Source organism: Pogona vitticeps, chromosome 4 (genome assembly GCF_051106095.1).
Source record: "Pogona vitticeps strain Pit_001003342236 chromosome 4, PviZW2.1, whole genome shotgun sequence".
NCBI lineage: Eukaryota > Metazoa > Chordata > Lepidosauria > Squamata > Agamidae > Pogona > Pogona vitticeps.
The window spans coordinates 240,745,060-240,771,139 of NC_135786.1; the positions used below are offsets into that span (position 1 = coordinate 240,745,060).

At 56.9% G+C, this 26,080-nt stretch overlaps 1 protein-coding gene across 1 annotated transcript in view; it reads left to right on the forward strand.

The window, feature by feature from the left end:
* The first annotated feature begins 120 nt into the window (after positions 1-120).
* SCRIB (scribble planar cell polarity protein) overlaps positions 121-26,080 on the forward strand; it is a 53,487-nt gene continuing 27,527 nt past the window's right edge. Inside the window, 14 exon segments of the mRNA XM_078392106.1 lie at positions 121-617; positions 5,361-5,478; positions 6,040-6,118; positions 6,594-6,683; positions 6,809-6,865; positions 7,074-7,137; positions 7,445-7,519; positions 8,031-8,175; positions 9,739-9,857; positions 10,039-10,238; positions 12,982-13,148; positions 13,317-13,444; positions 14,053-14,181; positions 16,490-16,738. Of these exon segments, the coding sequence (XP_078248232.1) occupies positions 456-617; positions 5,361-5,478; positions 6,040-6,118; positions 6,594-6,683; positions 6,809-6,865; positions 7,074-7,137; positions 7,445-7,519; positions 8,031-8,175; positions 9,739-9,857; positions 10,039-10,238; positions 12,982-13,148; positions 13,317-13,444; positions 14,053-14,181; positions 16,490-16,738 (1,782 nt within the window). The 5' untranslated portion in view covers positions 121-455.

Sequence of the window (26,080 nt, forward strand, 5' to 3'; positions counted from 1 at the left end):
CTTGTAGTCCTCCCGTCCGAGGCGGCGGCGGTGGCGGCGGCGTTAGCAGCCTCCGCGTCAGGGGCGTCGGAGGCGGCCCGCCCTTTCCCAGGGCGCCTTGCGCGGGGCCAGGGGGCGGGGCGGCGGGGCGGCGGGCGGCGGGGCCCGGTCGAGGCTCTGAGGGAGGGAAGGAACCAGCGGGCGACTGACCGACCGACGGACCGGGACGAGGCCGCGGCCGCCCACCCCACCACCCCACCGCGAGCAGGCGCCGCGATGCTGCCGGGCCGCTGAGCGAACGAGGCCGAGGGAGAGAACCGGCCGCCCCTCCCGCGCGCTGGTTGGGGGGGTGGGGGTGGGGGTGGGGTGGGGGGGCTCCGGCTGGCCGTCCCTCCCGCCGGCGGCGGCTGCCTGGCTCCCTGGCCGGGCCTCGCTCCCCTCCCTCCCGGCGGCGGCGGCGGCGGCGGGGGAGGAGGATGCTTCGGTGCATGCCCCCGCTGTGGCGCTGCAACCGGCAGGTGGAGACGCTGGACCGGCGGCACTGCTCGCTCCAGGCCGTCCCCGACGACGTCTACCGCTACAGCCGCTCCCTCGAGGAGCTCCTGCTCGACGCCAACCAGCTCCGAGAGCTGCCCAAGGTCGGTCGGTGGCCGAGCCCCAGCCCGAGGGAAGGGAAGGGAAGGGAAGGGAAGGGAAGGGAAGGGAGGAGGCGCCTCGGGGCTCTCGGGACAGGCCGGGAGGCACCGCGGGGCCCGAGTCCCCCGGGGCGGGCAGCTGGGAAGCCGCCTCCGTCCGCGCCCCCCCCCCCCCGTCCAGCGACCGCTCCGGCGGAGGGCCAGCCGTGGGGGACGGGGACGGCGGCGGCGGGGGGGGGGGTCTTTGCCAGTTTCCCTCCCTGGGTCTCCGGCCTCTCCCGCGGATGATGCCCGGAGAGGCCAGCCGGACCGGGCTCCGGCCTTCCCGGCTTTCGGGCGGAGGAGAGTCCTCGGGTTGCTGCCCCAGGGCCGCCGCCTCCTCCTCCTCTTCCCGCGGGGGGGGGAACCTTTCCCTTTTGCCCCCTCCCGGGGCCGCGCGTGCGGGGGGGGGCAGGCAAGGCCGCCCCGGAGGGAGGGAGGGAGGGAGGGGGGGGAGGCGGGCGGCCGGTCGGCGGGGGGGGCGGGCGCTCGCTCGCTCGCTCGCTCAGCCCCCACCCACCCCCGCCCCTCCCCCGCCGGCCTGGGGTGCGGCCGAGCCGGTCGGGCAGGTTGTGGCGGTGCCAGGCCGAGCGAGAGCGCACCTGCGCCTGGCCAGCCCGAAAGCCCGCCCGCCCGCCCGCCTGCCCGCTGCTCCGGGGGAGCGCCTCCTGCCCGAGAGGCTGCCTCTCTCTCTTTCTCTCTCTCTCTTTCTCTCTCTCTCTTTCCCCGCCCGCCCGGTTTCTGGGCACGGGGAGGGGGGGCTCGAGTGGCCAGCCGTGGGGCGCAGGAGGCAGGTGGCCCTTGCCCCCCACCCCACCCGACCCGACCCCGGGCCGCCCGCCCGCGTGCTCGTCGCCGAGCGGATGCCCCCCTCCCGGTTTCTGGGGGGCGAGGGACGGGGCCTCCCCCCTCCCTCCCTCTGTCTAGCCTGGCGGGGGGGGGACCCTCGCAGGCAGGCGGGCAGGCAGGCAGACAAAGCCGCTCTCCTGCCGGCGCAGCCCCCTCCCTCCTTCCCTCCCTCCCTCCCGGGCACTGCGGGGGCGGGGAGCGGCTTATTGGGGGGCGTGGGGGGGGAGGCAGCGTCCAAAGGGCGCGCGGGGGGGGCTGGCTGAGCGGGGGCTGCCGGCGGAGGTGGGCCATCCCGCCCATTGACCAGGAGGGCTTGCGCGGGGGGGGGGCTTACTTCTCTGCCCCCTTGGGCGGGGAGGGGAGGGGGGTCAGGCCAGGCCAGGCCCTCCCCCTGCCCCCCCTCCCCGCAGGACGCCCAAAGTAGGAGCTGGTTCTCCTTGCCCTTTCCTTCCCTCCCTCCCTCCCTCCCGGCTTTTCTTTTCTTTTTCTTTCTCTCTCTTCCTTTCTCCCTGGGTTAATCCTGGCCAGCCCTTCTCTCGGCCCTTCTCTCGGCCCCAGGGTTTTGTTTCCAGGGCTTCGCTCTGGTCCTTTGATCCCACTGCCTTTCTTCCTTTTTCTTCTCCCACCTTCCCTGCAGTGTGGCTGGCCAGGGGGGAGGGGGAGGGGGAGGAGGGGTGTGTGTGTGTGTGCGTGTGTGTGTGTGTTTGAGAGAGAGAGAGAGAGAGAGAGACAATCATCTGGTCGCTGTGGGTCTGCTATGCGGGAGCATGTGAGGGGGCAAGGCGGAGGGCAGGCCCATGGGCTGCGCACATCCCTTCTGCCCCTCCCCTGCCCATGAGACTAGACTGGCCTTTTCCTAAAAACTCACCCCTAGTCCTCATGGGTGCTGGTGCTTCGGCCGGGCGGGAGAAAGAGCCCCGGGAAAGAGGATCCGCCGTGCAGCTTATCCTCCCTGCCGCCTTTCCCGCTCTTCCGGGTTCCCCGGTTCTTCGCATTCTTTAAATCTGCAGGCCACAATTTAAACCAAATTGCCTTAAGCACATGGAACAAACACGGCATCAGTGAATAAAAGCTGATGCTTGGCTGTCCCAGAACTCCATTCTAAATGCCACGGAGCTAAGCAGATGGGGGGGGGGGAAGGGGTCCCAGTTTTACAGCCCTCCCTCCCTCCCTCCCTCTTGGCGGATGGGTGCCACCATAGCAGGCTCCAGTTCCCTTCACGCTGGTTTTGTAACTTCTGGCATTTGGGAGGAGGAGGAGGAGGAGGAGGAGGAGGAGGCCCAACCCCAGCACAGCTCCTGGGCCTTCCTCCTTTGCAGCTGGTCGGCACCTGGTGTCTGCGTTTGGGGCTCTTCAGCGGAGGGGAGGAAGCGCCCTCGGCCCTGGGCAAGCTGGACGGTCCAGGCAGAAAGGAAGGCTAAACCCTTTCTGAGTTCTCTGTACCTAGAAACCCCTGGAAAAGGGACACCATGAATAGGAAGGAACTTGATGGGGTGACCGATCGGTCTGTCTGTCTGTCTGTCTGTCTCGGCAGCTTTAGTACTGCCTGATTTAGTGCACAGCAGTTGACAATCATATAAATAACCTTCCAAACTGATACCAGACCCTGACCCACCACCCACCGCCTCAGTCAAGTCCTCAGGAACCGAAATACACACAAACACAGAGATGGCTAACAGCCGTGCTCCAGGTGTATGCAAGGGAAGGGGAGAATCTCTCTATAGGCTTCCTCGAAGAGAGGGGTCTTGAGCCATTTCTTAAAAGCTGGGCGGGAGGAGGAGGAGGAGGCCTGATGAATCTCCCCGGGAAGGTGGTTCCGAAGCTCTGGGGCCGCAACCGACAAGGCTCGGTTCCTCGTGGATGCCTCGCTCGTCTTCCTCAGAGCAGGCACCCGTAAGAGATCCCAAACCCTTAAGAGCTTTGCTTGTTAGCCCCAGCCGTTTGGAGTAAGGCTCAGGAAGGCATGGGAAGCCGGCTGTTACTCTCCCTGTTGAAGGAGAGATTCCTCCCCCCCCTCCTCCTGGGTGCTTCCCGGTGACACGGCTGAACCAGCCGGATGCGAAACCAAGTCAGTTTCTTGCGGGAAAGATTTGTTTCCGTTGTCTGGAGGCAGACCTCTGTCTTTGGGCAAATCTTGCCTTTCTTGGGGTGGGGGGGCATGCAGCTTCAGAAGGGAAAGGTGGGGGGGTGGGGAGAGTAGAGCTCCCAGAGCGGTGGGGGGGGGAGAGCGCCGCTCTGCAGGAGGGCACAGAGGTCCCCCTGGGGAGGCGTCCCAGAGGAAGAAGGCTGGGGAGGAAGGCTCAGCAGGAGGATGAACTAGCAGGACCCCTTTGAGTCTGGCTTTGCGGCAGGTTTCTGTGACAGATTATTTCACAGGGAGGTGGGCTGAGGTGTGTGTGTGCATGTGTGTGTGATCCAAACGGAGAGCCTGGGAACAGCAGGCAAGAGACTTCTCCCTCTCCCCATTGGCATGACGCGCTTCCTGGCTCCTCACGGCCAGAAGTCCCCATTCTTGGTGCATTGATTCTGCGTATATTGAGCTTAAGTCCATTTCAGACCTGGGTGCATCAGCCACCGTTTGGGTGTCTTGTGGCAGCAAGTTCCAGCGGTTCACTTTGCTGCATGCAGAGTCCTCGCTTGCCTGTGTTTGTCCATGCCCTTCGGCTTCTGAGCGCCCAGAGGGAGGAGGAAAATCCCCCTCCATCCCCCACTCTCAGCTCCGTGATGGGTCCTGGCCTGCTTTCCTTCTGGACCCGTTGGCTTTGTTTTGAAGTGGTCCCACTCACACCTGCCAGACAGGTTTGGAACGGTGGGGCTGCTGCAGGGCCCCCGGAGAGCTGTCCCGTCCGCAGGGGGCCGGTCTGTCTCTCAGCAGATCTTTGGAGCAGGTGGGGGCCACCCACCGGAGGCTGAGCCCCGGCAACCCAGAGATACTGGTGATGGAGGCCAAGATCTGAGCGTGTGGGTTTTCCTTTGCTTGTTCGAGGTGCGGGAACGGGGCACCTCCTGGGGTGCCTTTGGGTCTGGCTCTGCCGCTGTCATGATCTGGAGCTGCTTTTTCTTGGTGATGTAGCCGCTCTGTCGCTGAGGAACAAGAAGGGACCCGGGTGGATGTGGCGGGTGTCGAATGCCTTGATAACCTCCTCCAAACCCAAAACCTCAGACCCCTCTGCCTTTGGCTCCCTTCCGCTTGTGAGCTCCCTGCCTTCTGCAGGGATTGCCTTCACAGAGCAGCTACACGCGCACATATGTATCCCCCCCCCCTCAGCAGCAGGCGCCTGCTTTCCAGGCTGCAGGGCGAGGGCTCTTTTCAAGCTTTCTGTGGCCCCAGGGCAGCCACGGAGCTTCCCTTGCCATGGGAGGATGACGTTGGGCTGCCCGAGTCGGAATGGGCAGAGGAGGCCGGAAGGGATTGGGAGGGGAGGGGGCTTCCTGGCCTGTGTGGCTGCAGCTCCCTTGCCTTGAAACCCAGCGGCATGCATGCATGGAGTTGGTACTTGACTTTCCTTTGCCAGCGGCTGCAACGGCTGGGGGTGTGTGTGTCCAGGAATGTTATTTTGGCTGTGACTGACCGGTGGGGGTGGGGGTTGGGGAGGGGGACATGAGGTGGCTTCTGTGTCCCTTCTGCTGGGTTCAGGGGTGGCCCCTCGCTCCGCTGACCAGCCCGGTTCCAGGGGGACCGTGAGGTGCCTCCTAGCGGGGTTCCTGCTCTCTCTCTCTGGGGGTCTCTGTCCCTGGGGGGAGGAGGGGGCTGGTCTGCTTGGGGGCAGTGAGCTGTGGGGTGGTGGGACTGTGGCCTGGCAGACAGAGTGACCTCTTGGGGGTGACAGCTTCCCTCTCCTTTCCCCCCCCCACCAGCCTTTCTTCCGACTCCTGAACCTGCGCAAGCTGGGCCTGAGCGACAATGAGATCCAGCGGCTCCCGCCCGAGGTGGCCAACTTCATGCAGCTGGTGGAGCTGGACATCTCCCGCAATGGTGGGTGCCGAGAGAGGGGTGCGGGGGGCTGTTCCCCCCCCCCACACACCCTGAGTCGGGCCCCCAAACGGGGCTCAGCCCGGTTGCCAGCTGCACCTTGCTGGGAGGCAGCGTGCCTTGCGGGCTGGAGGCTGGTGGTGGCCGGCTGCTTAGATGTCAGGGGCTTGTGGGTTCTTCTAGTCCAGCAAGTGGCCTGCGGGGGGGGGGGAGGTGAGTCCTCCCTGGCGAGGGGTGGGGAGAGGAACGCTTCCGGCCCCACCTTTGGGGACAGCGCTTCCTCTGCTCGAGGGGTTCCCCTTTGGGCCAGTCGGGGCCACAGGATAGGGGTTCGGCTTGACTCATCCTCGTAGCAGGGCAAACGGGGCAGAGCCTTGCGGAGTCCTAGGGCTGTAGCTTAGCAGCCCTGGGGAGCCCCACTGGGGCACCCCCTTGGCATCAGAGACCAGCGCCTCAAGGGGGGGGAAGCAGCTCACACGGTTCCCCAGATGATGTGTTCCCTGCCCCCCTCCCTGCGCCCCAGGGAGCCTAACCCCTGACCCCACTGCCCTTCCCTTGTTCTAGACATCCCGGAGATTCCCGAGAGCATCAAATTCTGCAAGGCCTTGGAGATGGCCGACTTCAGTGGGAACCCCTTGTCCAGGTACTGCAGGGGGTAGGGTGGGGGGGCACAGGGAGCCCCATACCCTCCCTTCTCATTCAGTAGAGTGGAGAGTGTGGCCGAGGGAGGGAGGGAGGGAGTGCGTCACTGAGCCCGTAGCAGGGTGGCCCTCTTGTCGTGGAGAGAAGCCGCCGCCACCACCCCACCACCCGGTTCATGGACCCATTGCTTTGCCCACCGCTGGCTGTTTTTGCAGTGGGTGGGGGCAGGGGCAGAGGATCCCACTGCCGGTGTCTCCCTTCTGGCCAAGCTGGTCCCTTTCCCCCTCCCCCGGTCTGCTTTCTGGCTTCCTGCTCAGGCACCCAGCAGGAAGGTAGGCTGACAGTGAGCAAGGTGTGGGCCCTGGAGGTCTTCCCTCCCGCCCTCTTGGGGCACGTGAGCTGCCCGGAAGAAGATGCCTGTGCTGGGGCCTGTGACCAGGGTCTTCTTCTGCCTCTCCCTCCCCGCCCCCCCCCAGGCTCCCGGACGGCTTCACCCAGCTGCGCAGCTTGGGCCACCTGGCCTTGAACGACGCCTCCTTGCAAAGCCTCCCCAGCGACATTGGCAAGTGAGTGGCTTGTGGGCCCCATGGGCTCAGAAATCCAAAGAGGAGGGCGTGCATACGTGTGGGCGTATGTGTGTGCCAGGGTTGCCCTCCTGTCCTCACGGGCCTGCTCCTTTCCTCTCCTGCAGTTTGGCCAACCTGGTGACCTTGGAGCTACGTGAGAACCTGCTGAAGTCTCTCCCTGCGTGAGTCTCTTGGGGGTGGGGCCTTCTTGCTGGTGGGGAGGGGAGGGCCCTTGGAAAAGGGGGTCCGTGGCAGTGTTTGGCCTCCTGGCCTTCAGGCCATCCAGGTAGGGGTCGGCTGGGGTACCTGTGGCTGGCCAGCGGGTGGGCCTGCTTGTGCGCCCCCCCCCCCAGGCTGAGTCTCTCTGATTGGCTCCTCTCTGCCTTGCAGGTCCCTCTCGTTCCTTGTGAAACTTGAACAACTTGATCTCGGAGGAAATGACCTGGAAGTGCTGGTAGGGCAGGAGGCGCTGTCCTGAGGGTTGTCTGCGGGGAGGGGGGCTGGGCAAGCCCCACCTGCCTGGGTTGGCATGGAGCTTTTCTCCCCGACACACATACACTTTGCCCCGCCACGCTCGGTCCCCTTTGGGGCGGAAGACTTGGCAGGCGGTGCCTTCCCTCCAGCTCTTACCCCGAACCACCACCACCCCCGCATTCCAGCAGGACTTGGCAGGTCTCATGGATGGGGCCCCTGCGTAGCTTTTGCAGGACCGGGGGAGGGGGCATGCCAGGTGACCGTGGGCCCTTCCTTCTCCCCTGCAGCCGGACACGCTGGGCGCCCTGCCTAATCTGCGGGAGCTGTGGCTCGACAGGAACCAGCTTTCAGCCCTGCCGCCTGTAAGTGAGCTTCCCTTTCTGAGCCCTTGCCCCCCACCCCACCCCACCCCACCCCACCCAGTGGGCACCCACCTCCTCCTGGCCTTCTTCTGAGTGTGGCAGCTGCCGCCATGGCTACAGCAGAGGTGCCTGGTGGTATTTGCTGCCCAGGGGTCCTTTCACCATGGAACAAAAGGCCCCTTAGAAAAGGAGAGATTTCATTTTCCGTGTGCCCAGATGTTTGGTGGGTTGCAAGAGGAAAAGCCGCTGGACAGAGAAGCCTCAAGTGAGAGGATGGGACGTTTTGTGCCCGCCGGCCCCGGCGAGTGACGAAGCAGGGTCACGGGGGTGAGGGTCTCTGGAGGAAAGCTCCCTCCGATATACCATCTGAGGCGCGTGGGCGTTGAGAGAGCCATGTTTGACATGGGGGAGTGTGCTGGGGGAGGGAGGTGCCAGGGCCCTTTGGGAGGGGGCAAGAAGACCTCCCCTCCCCTCCCCTCCGCTGGAGCCTGAGCCCCGTCTCTCGTTGCAGGAGCTGGGCAACCTGCGCCGGCTGGTCTGCCTGGATGTCTCTGAGAACAAGCTGGAGCAGCTGCCCAACGAGCTGAGCGGGCTGGTGGCCCTGACGGACCTGCTCTTGTCCCAGAACTTCCTGGAGTCGATTCCGGATGGCATTGGTGAGGGGAGAGCCCGGGAGGGAGGGCTCTTTCGACTGAACCGGGACCAGGCTCTCTCGGGTCCCCAGGGGGCTCGTTTGCCTAGTTCTCTGATCGGCAGCCTGGCTGGAGCAAGACGGTGTTATCCAAAGATTAGCTTTTTCAAGTTGTACCTTTGTAGGAAGGTGTGATACCGAGAGGCAGCTGGGAAATCATTGACTTTAAGGCCAGTCTGTAAACACTGCCAAATACGTCGCCCTCAGTGGGCTGAAGGAAACCTCTTTGCATGCTAGGGGAGGATGATGCGTGTGTGTGAGTGGTGGGGAGGGGAGCGCCAGCTTGGCCATATCAGGTAGGCCATTAGGGGCCGGGGAGCAGCCGACGAGAGCTCATCACCCAGAGCTGTACCTCTGAGGGCAAGAGGACTGAGAGAAAACGACCCCAGCGCACAGGGAGGCCTCTGAGGGAGGCCACTCCGTGTCCATCAGCTGGCATCCAAGAGGCCTTCAGGTTTGCATGGGGGTGGGGGGGGGAGTGCCTGCACACCCTCCCAGATGGTTCTGTCCCCCTGGTGCTTCTACCTTTTGAACATGCCACCTGAGAGAAGATAACTCTGAAACAGAACAGGCAGGCAGGTTTCAGAAGAGAGAGACCTGCCGCTAAGGAGTCCCGAGTGCCAGTGAAAGGCAGGTCTCTCTCTCTCTTCTGAAACCTGCGAGCCTGTTCTGTTTCAGAGTTGTCTTCGCTCTGAACTCAGGTGGCCCTGCCTGCTTGTCCTCGGCTTGATCCCACCCCCCGCCAGGAGCGGACAAGCCCTCCAGGCCAGCCAGCCCCATCCTTATGGGGATTGTCCTTTCCCAGGGGCTGGCCCAATATATTTTGCAGCCTGAGGCAGAGGATATGGGGGCATTTTGCCCCTCCAGTCCATGTACAGGTGATGGTGACCCAGTTGCCAGGCGGGTTTTTGCAGGTGCACCTGGAGAACATCCCGGCTGCCCATGAGGGAGCCAGGCTCCTTTCAGGGGTGGCGGAAGGCTCCCTGACCCCAGCAGCTCTGAGAGAGCAGGATGGCTCAGGGCCCCACTGCAGTTCCCCCCCCCCGGTGCTTAATGGTAGGGCTGGCCTTATCATCCATCTGGCTGGTGAACACCCCACCCCCACCCCCCGGTTTCAGGGTTCCTCAATGGCCTGAGTCCCCCAGCCTTTTTCAGTCCTCAGATTCTGACGACTTCTTCCCTGTATGCCAAATTTCCACTCTGCCTCCTGGGGGGATGTCAGGCTCCAGGCTGTGCTGGTGCTTATTTCTGCCATGGCTGGTAAGCAGAATGGTTTCGGCAGGACGGCAAACTGCCCTGTCTGGAATGAGAGAGTAACATAACTGTAGATGAGCTGGGGTAGCCGGGTGGCGGACTTTCCTCCTCCAAAGGAACTCACAGAAGTGTCTTCAGGAGCAGGCTTGGCCTCCCCGCGGGCCAGTTCCTGCTCTCGGCGCCTGCATCCAGCCGCTTGCTTGGCGGTGGGCAGAGCCTTTCCTCCCTCTCGCCTGCCCTGGTGGGCCCCATGACCGTCTTTCCCCTCACCCAGGCCAGCTGAAGCAGCTTTCCATCCTGAAAGTGGATCAGAACCGGCTGGTGGAGGTGACGGAAGCCATTGGAGACTGTGCCAATCTGTCTGAACTCATCCTCACAGAAAACCTGCTGCCGGTGGGTGTCCGGGGGTGGGGCTGAGGGGCATCTCTCTCTCTCCCCTGCTGGACGGTCACCCTGGGAGGTCAGCCGCTGCTGCGCTGGTGGCTCCCTCATCCCCTGCCGGCCCTGGGCCCGCTCTCACCCCAGAGCTGTCCCGGAGTCTCCTTGGCGCGTCGTGACTCTGGACTTTCCCCAGACCTTGCCCAAAGCCCTGGGGAAGTTGACCAAGCTGACCAACCTCAACGTGGACCGGAACCGACTGGTGGCCCTTCCCTCTGAGATCGGGGGCTGCGTCAGCCTCAATGTTCTCTCTTTGAGGGACAACCGGCTGGAGTGCCTGCCCCCTGAGCTTGCCAGCACCACAGAACTGCACGTGCTTGACGTGGCCGGCAACCGGTGAGTGTGAGGCAGGGCGGGAGACGCTGGAAAGGAGGAGGGAAGGTTCTGGGTGAACCTCTGGGGCGCCGAGGCTCAGAGCTTGCCAGCCCACCCTGGGCTCTTCCACTGGACAGCCACAGGGGACGCTTCCCGCCTCATTTCATGAGGAAAAGAAAAAAGGGCGGGGGGAGCCTTCACCTCCAGGGCTAGTACCATCTTCACCGGGTAACCCAGAAGAGGCAGCCGGGCCTGTCTGTGCTCGCTGTGCAGCCTGAAGGGCTCCCAAGTCACTTCAGTGGTTTGTCACATACCGGGATGGTGCTGGTTGAGGGGGAGAGGTGTTGCGTTAAAGCACGAAAGATAGAGATGTGAATAGCTGCCCCTTCACCCGGCTGCGTTAGGTGCTTGAGAAACGGAGACATGGAAGGTGGTGGGTCTTGGGTGCAAAAGCACTATCTATCCTCTGTGGACCTCTGAGGAGTCCCCACCCCGGAGAGGGTCTGTTCTCTGCTCCGCTTCCTGCTGGTCTTGGCTCCCGATCTGGCCCGCTGGCCCTTGCAAGTCCTCCTGCTGCCAGACTCATCAGGCACTCCTCAGGCGGTAGGAGCTCCTGGGCCAGAAGCCCCCTTTCTACGAGCCTCTACTTTCATTCCCAAGCTGATACCCTCAAGGGCTGGCTGGGCCCTTCAAGGCTGCCCGACTGAATCGTCTGCTCCCACACAGACCTGTCCTGCTCAGGGGCCTGGCTGTCTACCTCCCCACCCTGGGGGAATCAGGTGGTTGGGCAGGGAAGACCAGAGGCGGGTCTTCCCCGGCGGTTGCACCACCACACGGTGGGTGGGGGTCCTTGATCCCCAGGGTGCTTGTGTGGCCTCCGACCTCTCGTCCTTTGGCGGGAGGCCCCAAACCGTCCTGGGGTGCTTGCTGCCCATGAGAGAGGAAGAGGCTGTGGGAGCCCACTGAGCCCTGTGCGGGAAAGGGAAGAGCGGGTGCTACAAAGTGGGGTGGCGGTCAGTCTCTCCCGGGAGCGGGTTCATAATTCAAAAGTACATCCGTATGGGCAACGTTCAAAGAGGGATGCCATGCAAAAATCAATGTCAAGAATGGCTTCCCCTCCTACAGGATATTGTGAGTGGACACCCCTCCCTCCCCCCCTCCCTCCCTCCCCCAGAGCCTGCCATGGAGAGAGATGATAAGAGGCTTGGAAGCCGCGCCAGGCCTTGGAACGTTTGTTCAGGCCCTTCCTAAGAAGGTGTTGTGCCATCCAGCCTCTTTTTAAAAAAATATATATTTTATATTCATAAGAAAAGAAAATACAAACTCAATAACAACTACACACAATACATAATAAACAGTAAACCTTTCCCACCTGTGGCACCACCTTTACCTTTGGGACTAGATGATCAATAGTATCAACTCATCTCCCTTTTCACCCCATTCCACTCCAAAAATACATGGATTCTTTTGCTGGCTAGAGAGAAACGATGTGGATTTCTCCTCCTGAGCATTTCCAGGAGTGCAGGCGAGTCCGAGGCACTCTGTGCTGCTGGACAGCAGGTGCGCTCCAGCCAGGGCTGCGTTTATGAAAACCTGCCCCCTTGAGCTGAGGTTGAGCCAGTCGCATTGAATCCTCGAGCGAGGAAGCGGCAAGGATGCACCACCCGTGCTGTCCAGTTAGTCGGTCTTGGGTAAGAAGGTCTTGGGTAAGAACCCTAACCCTAACGCACGCCCTCCACAAAAGGGCCTCTTCCTAGTTTTTAATTCCAGCTTTAATTACCCCATGGCATTAATTTAGCATGGTGAAAATAATAATAATAATAAATGTTTGTTGTGGGTTTTTCAGGCTCTTTGGCCGTGTTCTGAAGGTTGTTCTTCCTAACGTTTTGCCAGTCTCTGTGGCCATGGGCATCTTCAGAGGACAGCATCCAGAGCACAGAGTGCTATCCTCTGAAGATGCCCATGGCCACAGAGACTGGCGAAACGTCAGGAAGAACAACCTTCAGAACAAAGAGCCAAAGAGCCCAAAAAACCCACAACAACCATTAGATCCCAGCCGTGAAAGCCTTCGCGAGTAATAAATGTGCCAGCAATTCTGACTTATGGCTGCCCTTTGCAGCGTTTCCCAGGTGAAGCATACTTGGAGGTGGTTTACTCTTCCCTTCTTTTTTGGGGGCAGGGCTCTTGGGACTGTGCCGCTTTCCCAAGGCCACCCAGGCTGGCTCTACTCACAGAAGGCCGAGCGGGTCAAACCCCTGCCTTCGCAGGCAGAGATTTAGACCACTGAGCTGTCCAGGAGAGCGCTTTCGTGAGCGAAGGTCCCTCTTTGCAACAGCCCACTTCTTCCTGCTTGGAGTCAGTCAAGTGGCTGTATTACTTCTTGCACAGGGGGAATTGAACTCAGGGCTTTGCCCTGCTTTGACTTCCGTTCATGTTGGAACAGACGAGTGAAGCTCTGCTGCCCTAAAGCCTCTCACACTTTAAGGCTGTGAGCTGTTTTTGGATGGGTGTAAACTAGAAGATTTAAACATGAATCAGTAAAATACTGTATAGATCAGGACCCTTGGTGAGGTTTGTCCCTATCCGTTTTTTTCGTGTCTGCCTTTGTCCCTGAGGCCGAAGGCAGGCTCTGGGAGAGTTTCAGGCCGTCAGTGGGTGCCCTCCAAGCAGCCGGTACAGGCGGGTGGGTGGGTGGGGCGCAGTGGGGGTGGGGGCCGGGCGTGGTCTTCAGGCCGTGATGCCCCCTTCCTGCTTCCCGGGACAGGCTGCAGCATCTGCCCTTTGCCCTGACCAACCTCAACCTGAAGGCGCTCTGGCTGGCGGAGAACCAGTCGCAGCCGATGCTGAAGTTCCAGACGGAAGATGATGAGAAGACTGGGGAGAAGGTGCTCACCTGCTACCTCCTGCCCCAACAGCCCTCGCCCAGCTTAGGTGAGCAAGCCCTTGCAGGCCCAGCGCCCTGGCCTGGCCTGTGACAGAAGCTGGGCGGACGGGGTGCGTGTGGCAGGCAGAGGCGAGGCTTCAGGAGTGCCGTGGCCTCTGTGCGCTTCCGACCGGCAGGGTACGCCTGCCCACTTTCCCCCTATTCTTGCTTGGCAGAGAATCTCCTTCAGAACAGCGTGGATGAGAGCTGGACGGACACCAACCTCAATCGAGTCAGCGTGATTCAGTTTGTGGACGAGCCCAAAATGGAGGAAGAGGAAGACGAAGCCGGGGCAGAGAGGAGGGTAAGTGAAGGTGTGGGGAGGGAGGGAGGGAGGCCTGGCCCCGGGGAGGCGGGCAAGGCAGGCTTCGTGAGGCAGCGTCCTCAGAGAATGGCGGGAAAGCCCAGATGTCTATAAACCATAAGAGAACAACAAAATCTCCAGTAATGTTGTAAAACAGTCTAGGGTGCTGCTAGAGAAAAATCCTGGGGTCCCAGGGTTGCTTTTCCTCCTTTGCCTTGAGAGGAACAGGTTGTAAGGGTGGGTACCCTTGGGGAGAGGGGCTCCGGTAGGCAAAGAGGTCTTAAACTGTTCAGGGCTTTAGAGGACGTAACCCCCTCCAGTCGGACAGGAGGCCCGAGAAGGCAGGGAGCAGGGAAGACGTCCAACTCCAGAGTCAAGGAAGGTCTCCTTTGGTGCCAGGAGAAGGGGAGCTTTCCTGCCCAGGGTGCTGCAGGACGGCTGTGGAGGAAGAACTGTCCTTTCGGCCCACAGCCCCGTCCCCTGCCTGCCTGCTGCTTGCCCACGTCCGTGCCCGGGGTGGGGCAAGGCTCCCCCCCCCGCTTTTATGCCTGCAAAACTTGCAAACTAGCAAAGGGAACCCTCCCTGTTTCTCCCACTTTTTCTTCCAGGGCCTGCAGCGCCGGGCGACCCCCCATCCAAGCGAGCTGAAGTCCATGAAGAAGGTGATTGAAGGGCGGCGCCATGAGGCCCTTGCGGCCAAGCAAGGGGCAGAGCAGCTGAACACGCCCAGTGCTGAGGTGAGGGGGGGGCAGACGGGGGGGTCTTAGGGCATAGGCTGATCTGCTGGGCCAGGTTCTGTTCCTCGGGGTCTTGGAGCACGGGGCAACGTCCAAAACATCCCAGGTGTGGAATGTCTTTATTTATTTATAATAGTTTTGTCCCATCTATCTCCTTAAAAAGAACCCAAGGTGGCTTACATCGTTAAAAGTGCAATATCTAAAAGCTCAAAACAGTAAGTATACAAATATTTGGGAAAAAAATCACTTACTAGTGTTTAGATTTTAGATTTGGATATATAGACCAAATTGCTAACATGCGCTGGATTATGGAGAAAGCCAGAGAGTTCCAGAAAAACATCCACTTCTGCTTCATTGACTATGCAAAAGCCTTTGACTCTGTGGACCACAGCAAACTATGACAAGTCCTTAAAGAAATGGGAGTGCCTGACCACCTTATCTACCGCCTGAGAAACCTATATGTGGGACAGGAAGCAACAGTTAGAACCGGATATGGAACAACTGATCGGTTCAAAATTGGGAAAGGAGTACGACAAGGCTCTATATTGTCTCCCTGCTTATTTAATACATCATGCGAAAGGCTGGACTGGAGGAATCCCAAGCCGGAATCACGATTGCTGGAAGAAATATCAGCAACCTCCGATATGCAGATGATACCACTCTGATGGCAGAAAGTGAGGAGGAATTAAAGAACCTCGTAATGAGGGTGAAAGAGGAGAGTGCTAAAAATGGTCTGAAGCTCAACATCAAGAAAACTAAGATCATGGCCACTGGTCCCATCACCTCCTGGCAAATAGAAGGGGAAGATATGGAGGCAGTGACAGATTTTACTTTCTTGGGCTCCATGATCACTGCAGATGGAGACAGCAGCCACGAAATCAAAAGACGCCTGCTTCTTGGGAGGAAAGCGATGACAAACCTCAATAGCATCTTTAAAAGCAGAGACATCACCTTGCCAACAAAAGTCTGCATAGTCAAAGCTATTGTTTTTCCAGTAGTGATGTATGGATGTGAGAGCTGGACCATAAAGAAAGCAGACTGCCGAAGAATAGATGCCTTTGAATTGTGGTGTTGGAGGAGGCTCTTGAGAGTCCCCTGGACTGCAAGGAGAACAAACCTATCCATTCTAAAGGAAATCAACCCTGAGTGCTCACTGGAAGGACAGATCCTGAAGCTGAGGCTCCAGTACTTTGGCCATCTCATGAGAAGACTCCTTGGAAAAGACCTTGATGTTAGGAAAGTGTGAAGGCAAGAGGAGAAGGGGACGACCGAGGATGAGATGGCTGGACAGTGTCTGCGAAGCAACCAACATTAAATTGACAGAACTCTAGAAGGCAGTGGAAGACAGGAGGGCCTGGCGTGCTCTGGTCCATGGGGTCACGAAGAGTCGGACACGACTAAACGAACAAACAAACGATGTACGGAAGTGAGAGCTGGACCATAAAGACAGCTGACCAGTGAAAAATTGATGCCTTTGAATTGTGGTGTTGGAGGAGGCTCTTGAGAGTCCCCTGGACTGCAAGGAGAACAAACCTATCCATTCTAAAGGAAATCAACCCTGAGTGCTCACTGGAAGGACAGATCCTGAAGCTGAGGCTCCAATACTTTGGCCATCTCATGAGAAGAGAAGACTCCCTGGAAAAGGCCCTGATGTTGGGAAAGTGTGAAGGCAAGAGGAGAAGGGGACGACAGAGGATGAGATGGTTGGACAGGGTCACTGAAGCGACTAACATGAATTTGACCTGACTCCGGGAGGCAGCAGTGGAAGACAGGAGGGCCTGGCGGGCTATGGTCCATGGGGTCACGACGAGTCGGACATGACTTAATGACTAAACAACATTAAAAACACTTACTATATTGAAAAGGGTAATACTGTAAAAGAAATACTACAACAGAGTTAAAAACAACAGAGCATCACAGTCCATTAAAAAAACCCTCTCAGCCCACCAGTGATTAAGGAATAGCCTGCTTGGAGAGCAAGGTCTTTGCCTGCTTGCGGAAGGAATATGGCCCGAAAGCCTGAAAGCGGGCAGAGACTCTCCCTCCCAACCATCTTGCAAGGGCTCTGGAGCTTGCCGGCCTCCCCTCTGCCAGCAGCGGGCACTTGCTGGAGGAGCCTGGGGCCACCTGTCCTTCTCGTTCTTCCTTGCTTTGGGGGGGGGCAGCCTCTCCATTTCCCCAAACGGCGTTGCCCTTGCCCGCCTCTGTTGCGCGTGCCTCATGCGGGCCCCAAGGAGCCACGGGCATCTGGGAAGGCGTGTTTACGGCGGTTCCTAGGTGCCCTCATGGATGGTTCCACCCTGTGTAGGAGGAGCAGCAGCAGCAGCAGCAGCAGCAGAGACTGAGTGGGGCTTCCAGCCGGAGCGAGGACTCTCGGGTCTCCAGCAGCACCACCTCTGCCCCCTGCCAGGAGAAGGAGGAGGCCTCGGGCGCCCGGTCCCAGAGGGAGGGCACGGAGCCTGAAGAGAAGGAGCCCCCGGGGCAGGAGGAGGCGGCGGCAGCAGTGGCAGACGCAGCCACCGATCCCGAGGATGAATTGGACGTGGAGTACAGTGAGGTAGGAACCGTTGGTGGGGAGTGGGAAACGGTGTGGCCGGGCGGATCTGGACCCAAGCCCGCCTGCCCCACCAGAAACACAGGACAGGAGACTTGCTGGGCCGTGAGGACCCTCCGGGTTCGGGTTCTTACCTTGCCCGTTGTGGGCTTGGGGGTCTCAGCAGCTGGCGTTGGGGTTCCAGGATGGGCACCAGCATAATGGAGCTCCTGCTGATGCCTGTTTGCTGGCCTAGGCGGGTTTGGTCACCCCAGGCCTCTCCGTGCTGGCGTGGCCCCAAGGCACCTTGGCAGAGGGAGCCTCTGCAGAGAAGGCGGCCCGGGGAAGGTGCCCGCCCAGGCCAGTTGCAGCCCCTGTTCCCATGGCTGTGTGTGGCATCAGTCGGGCACCTGTGTGGACCACAGCAAACCATGGCAAGTCCTTAAAGAAATGGGAGTGCCTGACCCCCTTATCTATCTCCTGAGAAATCTGTACGTGGGACAAGAAGTGGGTGGGTGGGTGGTCACACCCTGTGTGTGATGTCCTCACTTTCCCTGGCATGATGGAGGAGGAGGAGGAGGAGGTTCTTCCCACTCAGTCTGCTAGGCGAGTGTTTTCCGGTCAGTCCTGTGGGCCCCAGGTGCCCTCTGGTGAAGAAAGGTCGCCGTCCTCTTCTTCCTTCTGGGTTGCTTCCATGCTGCTTTTCCTCAGCCAAAAAAAAAAAAGGAGAAGAAAAGAAAGGAAAAACTTCCTTTTCGAAATGCTTCTCTTGTGAGACCCACAAAGTGAGAATCCAAAATGCCCGCCATCTGGGGCACCAGAAAGGGGCCCTCCTGCTGGAAGGGGTGAGTAAGGCAGGCAGGGGCCCCTCTCCTGGAGCCAGAGTCTTGTCACTGGATCTGCTTTTCTCCTGGATCCGACGACGGGTGGTGATCAGGGAGGAAGGGATGCTGAGCCACAGAATTCTGTCCCCGTCCGTCAGCGTTTGTGCCGAGAAGGAGCCGTGGGTGGCCTCCCTATCCTTCCCTCTCCCTGGACGCTGTTCCCCACCATCTTGTGGGCGATGCCTCTCTCGTCTAAAGGCTGGTCTTATGTGCTGCCTCCTCTCAACGCTCTCTCTCTCTCTCCTTCTTATTGATTTGATTTTTCTCTCTCTATCCATGCTCGCTCTCCTCTTATTTTCCTGCTCCACCCTCTGCTTTCTTGCCCCCCCACCCCACCCTGGAAGGCTTTCTGAGTGGAAGGATTGCTCCCACAACTCCTTTCTGGTTCTTCCCTGGGGGTTTATTCGTCTTTCCCACTTATGGGTCCAGGGGTTTTCCACGCAGACCCACGCCTGGCTGGCCCTCAGGCAATATTCACTTCTTCTTGCTTGCTTCCACTCCTCCAGCTGCTTCTCCCTCTCTACCCCTTCTACTCATTCTGTCTCCCCCCCCCCCCGGTTGAACTTCTTCTCCTGCCCTTTATTTCCCTCCTCTGGTTGTTTCAAATAGCTCAAATCCTTCCCTTCCCCGCCTGTCCGTCCATCTGTCCAAGGGTTCCCCCCCCCCTCCGGCTCCCCCTTCCTTCTCTGCTTTTCCTGCCTGTTCTTTCTTCCCTTCCTGCCTTTCCTCCCTCCAATGGCCGGCCTCTCGTTCTTCTGGGGCCTCCTGGCTCCTTCCCCCTTTCCAGGGCAAAGAGGAGGGTGGCAGAGATCGATGGAGAGCGTGTTCTTCTGCCCTCTGTCTCTCCATCCTCAGCTGGGGCTCACCCGACGTTGGAAGGGTTGGAAAGCTATTGCGATCGGCCTGAACTTTTAAAAGGTATTAGAACTGACCTGAAACCCTGGGGCTCCCCGCCCCCACCCGTGGCCGCCTTTGCCTGCACGTGCAGCAGGAAGGGAAGGCTCTGTCCAAAGTTTGGCAGAGAGAAGGGTAGAGTCAAAAAACCCACGAAACCTCAGCGGCCACCGTCTGGGCGCCTCTCCCGGTGAGAGCTGCCTCCCTCTGGGCCGGAGGCGTCACAAGCGCATTGCCTCACGGCAGGGCCCCTCGAGGGGACGGAGCCCCGGCAAACCCAGGAAGGCCTGGGCCCCATTCTTCGCAGGCCCCGGTCCTCCGAGGAACTGCCCGGTCGGAACCCTCTGGCTGCGGGGCTGGAGGCTGGGGGTTTGATTCCTCCCACGGGGCCTCCTCGACGGGCTGGACCCCGTGCTCCATACAGACCCTTCCAACTCTGCAGTTTTAAGAGGAGGAGGAGGAGGAGGATGATATGAGGATGATGATGATGAATAACGCTGCGGCGTAACCAGCTGTTCCTCCCGTAGGCCAGCAGATTTGGTTTAAAAGCTAACGAGTAAACACTGGAGCCCAAACTCATTTGATCCAGACATCCCTTGGAGGCCCAGGACCGGTCCTAGGAGAAGCCAGAAGGGAGAAGAAGGAGGGGAAGCGTCCCACTTTGTCTGGTTTCTCTTGTGGGTTGCCAAAGTCTGGTTGTGGGGGGAGAGGGTCGCTTGTGGAGCGCTCCCCTCCTGTCCCAGTTCTCCCCTGAGGGAGGGAGGGAGGGAGGGAGAGTGTCTGCCTCAGGGCTGCCTGGCGAGGGAGGCCTTTCCAAAGCAAAGCCCTCCGGCCGAGCCCCTCCTCGCCTCCCAGAGGACGCACAAGAAAAGACACGGCAGGGCCGCTCGGAGGGTTACGTGAGGAGGCAGAGTCCCTGTTACTCTGTCTCAGGATGATCTCTGTTAATTAGATCGGCCTCAGCATTGCAAGTTGTCGCAGGCTCTTCCTGAACAGTGAGCGGCCTCGCTCAACGTAGGTTCCTAATCTATCTGAGCCAAAGCTGCTTGACAGCCATCCATGCAGCCCCCTGGAGTCCTCACAGATAGCTTAACAGAGAGAGAGAGAGAGAGCATGGTTTTCCTGCTTCCATGTCGGGTGGAAAAGGTTCCCAGGCGCGTCCAGAGGTCAGTCGTTCATGAGATTGGGGCGGCTCTTAAGGCTACCACGATAGCCACGTGAGATGGTGGCCCTCAGGCCAGGTTCAGGAGTCTGTGCTTCCAATGGCTGTGACTTCCCTACTTCCCAAGAGGACGCAGCCTGCCGAAGGAAGTCACCTGGCAAAACCCTCCCTTCAGTTCCAAGAGTGTCACCGAGACAAGGAGAGAGGCAGTGGATGCTCTGAGTGAAAAACTCAAAGCATCCATGTCCCACGCGGGCGCCCTCTTGGGCTCCTGTCCTGCTCTTCTCATCGGTGAATCTTGAAGGAACAGCACAGAACGCCAGGACTTTAATGTGGGAGGAAGTAACTAACCAGCCCTTAAAAGCCTCTCCACCACCACCATGTGGAAAACTGGGTTAGTTGGAAGTCACTTAATAGGACTGAAGTTGGCAGAACCAAAGAGGACCCAAGAAAATGGGGCTCTCACACCAACACCGTCCTTTGTGAGAACGGCCAGATTGCTCAGGGGTTGAGGTCTCTGGCGGCAGAGCCAGAGGTTGGGAGTTGGATTGCCCACTGGGCCCCTTGACAGGGGATGGACTCGATGATCCAGAGGGTCTCTTTCACCTGGTAGTAGTAGTAGTAGTAGTAGTAGTAGTAGTAGTAGTAGTAGTAGTAGTAGTAGTAGTAGTTAAGGTTGTAGGCAAGGACGAGGGATGATGGTTGTCATGATAGGGAAGGGTGAAGAAATCCACCCTCTCTTGCATGCCCACCTGAGCGTGGTGAGAGAGTTTGAGTGTGAGAGAAGGCAAGAGCAATTCTGTCAGGATGCGCCGACTCCTGACAGAGCCACCCAAGGCAAGATGTTCGCAGGTGAAGCATCCCGGACTGAGAGGCATCTGCCCTCATCAGGAAGAACGGCCCCATGAGCAGAAGAGAATAGAGAGTTCCAGGCAGCATGGGGTGGAGACATTTCTGGAGCGCTGAAGCAGTAGTGGAAGTTGATGATGGTGGAGGATCATGCCCCTACAGTGGTGACCCTCAAACTAAGAGACTAGCAAAGCTTCTGGCTGTGTGGATTATAAGAATCTAGGGGTTGTTCTTAAAGAAATGGGCAAGCTTGGCATTATCCTGATGTGTGACTTGTATGGTAGACAAGAAGCTGTTTATTTATTTATTTATTTATTTAATTCATATCCCACCCATTTAGATTGAAGTCTGCTCTGGGTTAGAGTAGTACAACAATATTAAAATAAAATAAAATAACAATAATACACTAGAGGATGGAGAAATAAGTTAGGTAGGGAAGGCCTGTCTGAAGACCCAGGTCTTAAGTTGGCTCTTAAAGCTACCGTTAGGACAGAATACGGAGAGACAGAAGGGTATCCAACAGGCAAAAGTGTCAGACAAAGGTGCATTTATCCCCACATCTGTTCAATCTGCATGGTGGACATATACCATAGAAAGCCAAACTAGATTCAGATGATGGAGGAATGAAAACTGGTGGAAGAAATATGACTAAGATACGCAGATGAAAACATGCTGGCAGAAAGCAGCAATGACTTGAAACGATTGTTGATGAAGAAGAAATTGCCAAGCAGAACCTCACTTGAGTGTTAAGAAGGCAAAAATTGTGACTACAGAAGATCTGCAAATCTGAAAACAGTGGAAGATTTTGTGTACAGTACCTTGAACTAATAATCAATCTAAATGAGGACAGCAGATAAGAAATCAGAAGAAAGACAGAGACTTGGAAAGGCTTCGATAAAGGAAGTAGAAAAAATCATCAAGTCTAAGGGTATGTCGGTGGAGACCAAGGTCAGGATCACACACATTCTTGTCTTCTTGAAAGCTGGACAGCGAAGAAAGCTGACGGGAAAAGAATTGATATAGCACTGGGGCAGGGAGTTGCTACTGCCCTGGACTTCCAGAAATATGAAGAAGTGGGTCGTAAATCAAATCAAGCTTGAACTATCTCTGGAAGCAAAAATGATGAAACTGAGGCCATCCTACTTTAGGCATATGATGAGAGCACAAGACTTGTTGGAAGAAACAATCATTTTGGGAAAAGTTGAGGGCAGCAGGAAAAGAGGAAGACCCAATACGAGATGGATTGAGTTTGCAAGAACTGAGCAGAGCTGTGGAGGACAGGACCTTTTGGAGGTCACTTATTCACAGGGCCCCTGTTGTTGGGAAAGTGTGAGGGCAAGAAGAGAAGGGGACAAGATGGTTGGATAGTGTCATCAAAGCTACCAACATGAATTTGACCAAACTCCGGGAGGCAGTGGAAGACAGGAGGGCCTGGCGTGCTCTGGTCCATGGGGTCACAAAGAGTCAGACGTGACTTAACGACTAAACAACAAAACATAACTGCCAATATCTTAAAGCTTTTACAGCATCCTTCTCCAATCTAGTGGCCACATCATCCTCCACCACCCCCAGGCTGCCTGGGCCAGTGGAAGACATTGTTCAAAACCATCTGGCAACAGCCAAGTGGTTGAAAACCATCCCAAAGAAAAGGAAATGCAGGAAAACAAAGTGGCTGTCCAACGAGGCCTTAGAAATAGCAGAGAAGAGAAGGGAAACAAAATGCAAAGGAGATAGGGAAAGGTACAGAAAATTGAATGCAGACTTCCAAAGAACAGCAAGGAGAGACAAGAGGGCCTTCTTAAATGGACAGTGCAAAGAAATAGAGGAAAATGATAGAAAGGGAAAAAACAGAGATCTGTTCAAGAAAATTGGAGCTATTAAAGGAACATTTTGTGCAAAGAATGGACATGATAAAGGACAAAAATGGTAGGGACCTCCCAGAAGCAGAAGACATCAAGAAGAGGTGGCAAGAACACACTGAGGAATTACACCAGAAAGATCTGGATATCCCGGACAACCCAGATAGTGTGGTTGCTGACCTTGAGCCAGACATACTGGGGAGTGAAGTAAAGTGGGCCGTATAAAACAAGGCCAGTGGAGGTGATGACATTCCACTGGAACTATTCAAAATCTTAAAAGATGACGCTGTTAAGGTGTTACACTAAATATGCCAGCAAGTTTGGAAACTCAACAGTGGCCAGAATGTTGGAAAAGATCAGTCTTCATTCCAATCCCAAAGAAGGGCAGTGCCAAAGAAGGCTCCAATTGCTGTACAATTGCACTCATTTCACATGCTAGCAAAGTTATGCTCAAAATCCTACAAGGTAGGCTTTAGCAATATGTGGACCGAGAACTGCCAGAAGTACAAGCTGAATTTTGAAGGGGCAGAGGAACTAGGGACCAAATTGCTAACATGCTGGACTATGGAGAAAGCCAGAGAGTTCCAGAAGAACATCCACTTCTGCTTCATTGACTATGCAAAAGCCTTTGACTGTGTGGACCACAGCAAACTATGGCAAGTTCTTAAAGAAATGGGAGTGCCTGACCACCTTATCTACCGCCTGAGAAATCTATATGTGGGGCAGAAAGCAACCGTTAGAACTGCATCGCCACTCAGAGTGGTAGAATATACCAGATGGGCGGGATATAAATCAAACAAATAAACAAATAAATAAATAAATATGGAACAACTGATTGGTTCAAAATTGGGAAAGAAGTCCAATAAGGCTATATATTGTCCCCCTGCTCCTTTAACTTATATGCAGAATACAGTGGGGTCTTGACTTGAGAACTTAATCCATATTGGAAGGCGGTTCTCAAGTCAAAAAGTCTGTAAGTCAAGTCTCCATTGACCTACAGTGCATTGAAAACCAATTAATCCCGTAACATTTTTTTTCCATTTTGGTTTTTTTCTGGTCTGTAAGTCAAATCTCAGTCTGCAAGTCAAACCTAAATTTTGCGGCCAGAGAAGTCTGTAACTCAAAAAGTCTGTAAGTCAAGCCGTCTGTAAGTCAAGGGTCCACTGTACATCATCCGAAAGGCTGGACTGGAGGAATCCCAAGCCGGAATCATAATTGCTGGAAGAAATATCAACAACCTCAGATATGCAGATGATACCACTCTGATGGCAGAAAGTGAGGAGGAATTAAAGAGCCTCTTAATGAGGGTGAAAGAGGAGAGCCCAAAAATGGTCTGAAGCTCAGCATCAAAAAAACTAAGATCATGGGCACTGGTCAAATAACCTCCTGGCAAATAGAAGGGGAAGATATGGAGGCAGTGACAGATACTACTTTCTGGGGCTCCATGATCACTGCAGGTGGTGACAGCAGCTACGAAATTAAAAGATGGCTGCTTCTTTGGAGGAAAGTGATGACAAACTTAGACAGCCTCTTAAAAAGCAGAGACCTCACCTTGCTGACAAAGGTCTGCATAGTGAAAACTATGGTTTTTCCAGTAGCGATGTATGGAAGTGAGAGCTGGACCATGAAGAAGGCTGACTGCCGAAGAATTGATGCTTTTGAATTGTGGTGCTGGAGGAGACTCTTGAAAGTCCCCTGGACTGCAAGGAGAACAAACCTATCCATTCTGAAGGAAATCAACCCTGAGTGCTCCCTGGAAGGACAGATCCTGAAGCTGAGGCTCCAGTACTTTGGCCATCTCCTGAGAAGAGAAGACTCCTTGGAAAAGACCCTGATGTTGGGAAAGTGTGAAGGCAGGAGGAGAAGGGGACGACCGAGGATGAGATGGCTGGACAGTGTCATCGAAGCGACCAACATGAGTTTGACCCAACTCCGGGAGGCAGTAGAAGACAGGAGGGCCTGGTGCGCTCTGTTCTATGGAGTCACGAAGAGTCGGACATGACCTAACGACTAAAGAAGAATAATCATATCCACAGGGTCACCATGAGGCACAGGTGACTTGATTATATAGAATATCAGCTAAAACGGGAGCAGCTACTTCAGCAGAGCCCCTGGCCTGGAAGGATGCGGGGCAGCACATGGTTTCACTTGTCCAACACCAGTGGCTGGGCAACATAGCCTTGTCAGAAACTGCTTTTGATTGCAGAGTGTTGCTGTGGTTATACCTCGGTGGTTCAGCAAGAGAAAAGTGGGATAAAAGGGTTCAAATAAATAAAATCTACTGTAGGGAAAAGTTTTATTTGTAATTACTGTAAGTCGCTCTTTTATTTGCAATGAAGGGAGAACATCCTTCCCCACTCAGCAAGAGTAGCTGGAGAGCTTGTGGATAGAGAGGGGGACAGTGGATTCCCTGAGGTCTGAAAGGGCCCAGAATGGATCCACAAGTGGAGTGAAGTGACTTTCTCATCTTCCATGCAAGTCATTTACAACGATGTTGAATGACACCAGAGCCAGGGCAGTACCCTGTGGCTCCCAGCCCCCCCCACTTGTTTCTCTCTGGGGTGTCAGAGGACCACAGCTGAGCCCTCTGACCTAATCTTCCAGCCAGTTAGAAACCCTGCCCAGGTTTTATCAGATGGGCCACAAGAATATCCCAGGGAATGTTCTGGAAGGTCTCACTAAAGGCAAAGCGCACTCCGTCCGCTGCTGATCTCCCAAAAAACAGGACGAGATGGGTTGGGCTGGGCTGTGAGAAGCCCACCATGGGTCTTTGTGGGCAGTGTGTTCTTTCCAGCACACTCTCAGACTGATTCTTGAATGATCTGGTCCAGAGATTTCCCTAGTCATTCTTCTGCCTGTCTCCGGTCTTTTTCTGGATGAAATGTTCAGGTAGATGGCGGCCCGGAGGGGACACCTGCAACTTTTAGTATCCATGACTCCTGTTCCTCTGACCTGGAGTGGGGGTTTCTCATGCCACCTCTTTGCCCCCCACTCTGCTCTTCCCATCCTCGGTGCATGGTGTCTTGTCCTCTAGGATTCTGCCTTCCCTCTGTCCCCTGCGGGCACCTCTCTACCTCCTGGGTGAAGCCGACCCCTTCCCCTCTTCCTTGGTCTTCCTCTTGCATCGAGCATCTCCAAAACACCTGTTCTGGCGGCTTCTCTGGCAGGTGCAGGCTCATCCTCAGCATGGGCCCTCCTCCTCCTCTTTTCCCTACAGGTCTTCTGGAGCATTCCACGGTCCTTGCCTTTCCTCCCTTTCGTCTTGGTGCTGATTCTTAAGTCTCAGCTTGCCCAGAAACTTTGCCGGTGGCCATCCTGGGTGGTAGTGTTGGTGCTCTGGAGACTTACAGGGAAGGGGTTGTGGATGTGCCTCGGAGATCTCCCTTTCGAGAAACTCCTCTCTCTGTCTCTCTTTTGAGTGTTTCTGACCACGGAATCTCTCCCAGCATCTAAGCTTATGGAAGGTCCAGAGTGCACATCCGGGGACGCTGTAGGAGGATTAACTGGGCAAGCTCATGGAAGAGAAGTGGGGCTGATCAGGCCAGGGCCCGGGACCAGAACAGCCTTTGTCCATGTGGGTGAGGTGGGGGGGGGGAGGGTAGGAAGTTGAGCAGTGGTCTCTAGACGTTGCACTTCTGGAGAGAAAGGGTGCCCATGCAGGAGAGGAGGAGGAGGAGGAGGAGGAGGAAGGCTCCGAGCTGCCGGGTCCTGCAGCCAG